This window comes from Saccoglossus kowalevskii, chromosome 21 (genome assembly GCF_978046115.1).
Source record: "Saccoglossus kowalevskii chromosome 21, keSacKowa6.1, whole genome shotgun sequence".
Classification (NCBI taxonomy): Eukaryota; Metazoa; Hemichordata; class Enteropneusta; family Harrimaniidae; genus Saccoglossus; species Saccoglossus kowalevskii.
In genome coordinates this window covers 17,966,080-17,969,315 of record NC_140661.1, presented here as the reverse complement: position 1 = coordinate 17,969,315, position 3,236 = coordinate 17,966,080, and the positions used below count along the sequence as shown (strand labels likewise).

Here is a 3,236-nt window from a genome sequence, read left to right as displayed (position 1 = left end):
AAAATATTGATTAAAAATAGACAATTTAAGATATGATTCATCACAAAATGAATAAATCTGACAGATCCACCAAAGTTATCAAAGAAATTGGTATTCAAGAAGAAGTTGAAAGTTCCAATAGTTGACGAATGGCCGGACAATCACCTATCGTCACCATCAGCACAATCATATGAATCTTCAATGACAGCAGAGCTAAAATCTCTTCGCAGTTGCCAGTCCAAGAATTATGTATAGTTTATAATAAAATGTAATTAAAATCATAAAAAAAAACATACACCGTAGAACACACTCATATTTTTGTTTTGTTCCAGTAAGCTCAGAATTGCAATACTCAGAATCTACATAAATCAGTTTACTATTTACAAAATAAATAAATCTGCATTTACACAATAGAAGGTGTACATAAAAGACGATATGAAATCGGTCATCAATAGGATTCAGGAGTTTTGATGTAATCATGATTCATTGCCGATTAACAAGCCAATACTTCAATGCACATTAACTAGTTATATAAGTCAGACGATAGCGCCAAACACCATTAGTCTGTTGTAGAAGGTAAACAAACAAATCTGAAGAATATTCATCTATCAAATCCACAATTTAGTTATGTAAAAATTTGAAATTATTCGTGGGCAGAAATCTCTGTTCTGATATTACTGTGATTGCAATAATGGCTGATTCACCGATTCAAAAACATTTACTAGCCCCGATTTGAATTGTGGAAAAGTTTTGAGTGACACCAACCGCACGGTTTTTTTTCAGGTGCTATTAAAATAATACATATACAGGCTTCTAATGCGCTGCTTATCATCACTCAATTAGGCGATTTTGTGTAACATCCAAAATTGCTATCACAGTAACAGTTCTGATAAACAGATTCAGTGTTATGAGAAATCCGGTGTGGTCAGATTTGATTATCTTGTGATGTGCTCTGTACTGGTTACAAATGACTTACTAATAATATTCATTCTCTCCTGTCGAGCACTGTATTTACAAAGGCAATGACGTTTTGATACACTGATATACCATATGCATTATCGTCTCTTAAGGGGTCAATGGAACTATAAAGATCTTCCAATTCATTGTCTTGTAGGGGACAATGAATTTGTGGAATTTCAACCGTTGCATCTGTTGTATCTTCAGGAAGAGGTCCGTCCCAGTCAATTCCATACTCATCGAGTTCAACCTTTTAAGCGGAAGAACAATTAGTGTAAGATACTCAGAAGACACATACGTATTTAATATGTTCTTCTATATTGCACAGTAGATTAGGTATATTTATTTTGTTACTAATACAAGGTTGGGTCATATATTTGACATTTAGATCATTATCGCATACTGCCCAAATACTATTCTCAATATTTACAGGGTGCATCCACTGTAAGCAAATTAAAGAAATATGCATGGCAAACTATTAATGTATAATTTTTTTGTGAAAATATAATTGGCAAAGATGATGTAATACAAACCTCAGTTCGTGGTTCAAATAGTTCTCTTATTGGGATATAACTTGAGTCGGCCATCTGCATAGAACCTTGAATCCATAGCTGTCTTGGTGATCTGCTATTAGCTGAGCTAAGTTTGTGGTGGTTCCACCCTTCTTGCCAGTGATTAAGATCTTGATTTATTCTTTGCAAGTATGTAAAATGTAGACAAAAGATATCAACATCATTGTCTATATCGAGTAGTAATTTCTCTTCCAGGTAGTAAAATAGTTGGTAATATTTAAATAAAACACCACAAAAAACATCCCGCCATAAACGTTCAATCCTCTGATTGTGTACACTCCTGCCAGATATAAAACTACCCCTTCCTGTTCCTCTGTCCGGATGACTAAGCATAAATAAAGAAACATCTACGTTTTCACCACCCTTGTCACCTCTAACTCGAGAGGGAACTCCAAGCCGTTCAGTTGCATCTTCAAAGCTTTCAAGGACTGTAGTCGATCTGTTGTTGTCACTACATAACAAATAGACCACCAATCGCGAAAAACCATCAACTCCGCCATGTACTACAAACTTCCATCTATGGACAATATAGAAGAAACAACTTGTTAAGAAACGTTGCTGTATCTGAGAACAGAGACCCTAAAGGGCCAAGGTATGCGTGTTATAACGATGTGTTTAACGAGCAATGATTAAACGAAATTCAAAAATTAAATGCGGTCAAATAACAAAATGTTATTAAATATGCTTGGCTTCAATAGTGCATAACATTTTTACGAATAATTTGAACATTCCATTACTACTTGTCACATATTTGTATGGATATAGACAATGCCACGTTTTTTTACAAACACCAGCAACACAGTACAAACCTTATAAGTTTGTGATTTCCATCAATGTGCCACAATGCGTTCGGGCATGGGACGTTGTATTGTCGTCTACGTATTGCAGTTCTTCTTCTACTAACAACTCCATTCGGGTCAACACGTCTGAGACTTTCTCGGACACGAAAAATTGTCACACGTTTGCCTTCGGCACGTAACAACCCATGTAACCTTTTCATGCCCGTATTTGGAAGACGAGTAATTATGTCAGTTACAATTCCATCAAGTTCTCGATCAGACAACTCTGCATATGATTCAGCAATTGAAATGCCGTACACAACCATACGTCTTTGTATGGTTCGGATTGAAACCCCGAGCATTTTTGCCATTGCTGGCACACTAAATCCTTCTACTGTAAAGTACTGCAACTGCTCTTTCTAAATGTCGAACTGCGGCCTACCTGGTTCTCCGGAAAATAATTTGTCTGAACAATACGGCCAATTTGTACTAGGATCAGAAATGTTATTCTGATTGTCAATAAAATCTTTCAAAATTCTTATAGCAAGATTCAGTTGGGAAAAAGCATAGTCCGGGACATCGGCATTGATGCTGAATTCAACAAGTTCCTCTTCTAGAAAAACTACATCGTCAAATATAGCTTCTAATTCACTCGGCCTAGTAACTGCATCAAGTGATTCAGCAATATCAAACAACTGTTCTGAAATCGTCGCCATGTTGGGCAAAGATTTCTGGGTGCTAGTACATATATATATATAATTATCAAGAAAATGCCAAAACAGGCGGATGTCGAGAGAATTTCAAGACAATGAAATGTCAGGAGAATATAACGACAATAAATTGTGAGGATAAATGTTGAGAAGATTTATGGAGCGAATATCAAGGAAATAGTGTGAGAATGTTGAGAGAATGTCAAGACAAAGTTGAGAGAATGTCAAGACAAAGTTGA

At 35.8% G+C, this 3,236-nt stretch overlaps 1 protein-coding gene across 1 annotated transcript; it reads right to left on the bottom strand.

Annotated features, from left to right (window-relative positions):
- Positions 1-964: 964 nt before the first annotated feature.
- Positions 965-2,556, bottom strand: LOC146729682 (uncharacterized). The gene is made up of 3 exons (XM_085495255.1): positions 2,318-2,556; positions 1,470-2,025; positions 965-1,186 (listed from the first exon to the last, which is right to left on the bottom strand). Exons 1-3 carry the CDS (start codon positions 2,506-2,508, stop codon positions 965-967), a joined length of 969 nt encoding a protein of 322 aa, XP_085351381.1. The 5' UTR covers positions 2,509-2,556.
- Positions 2,557-3,236: the final 680 nt, after the last annotated feature.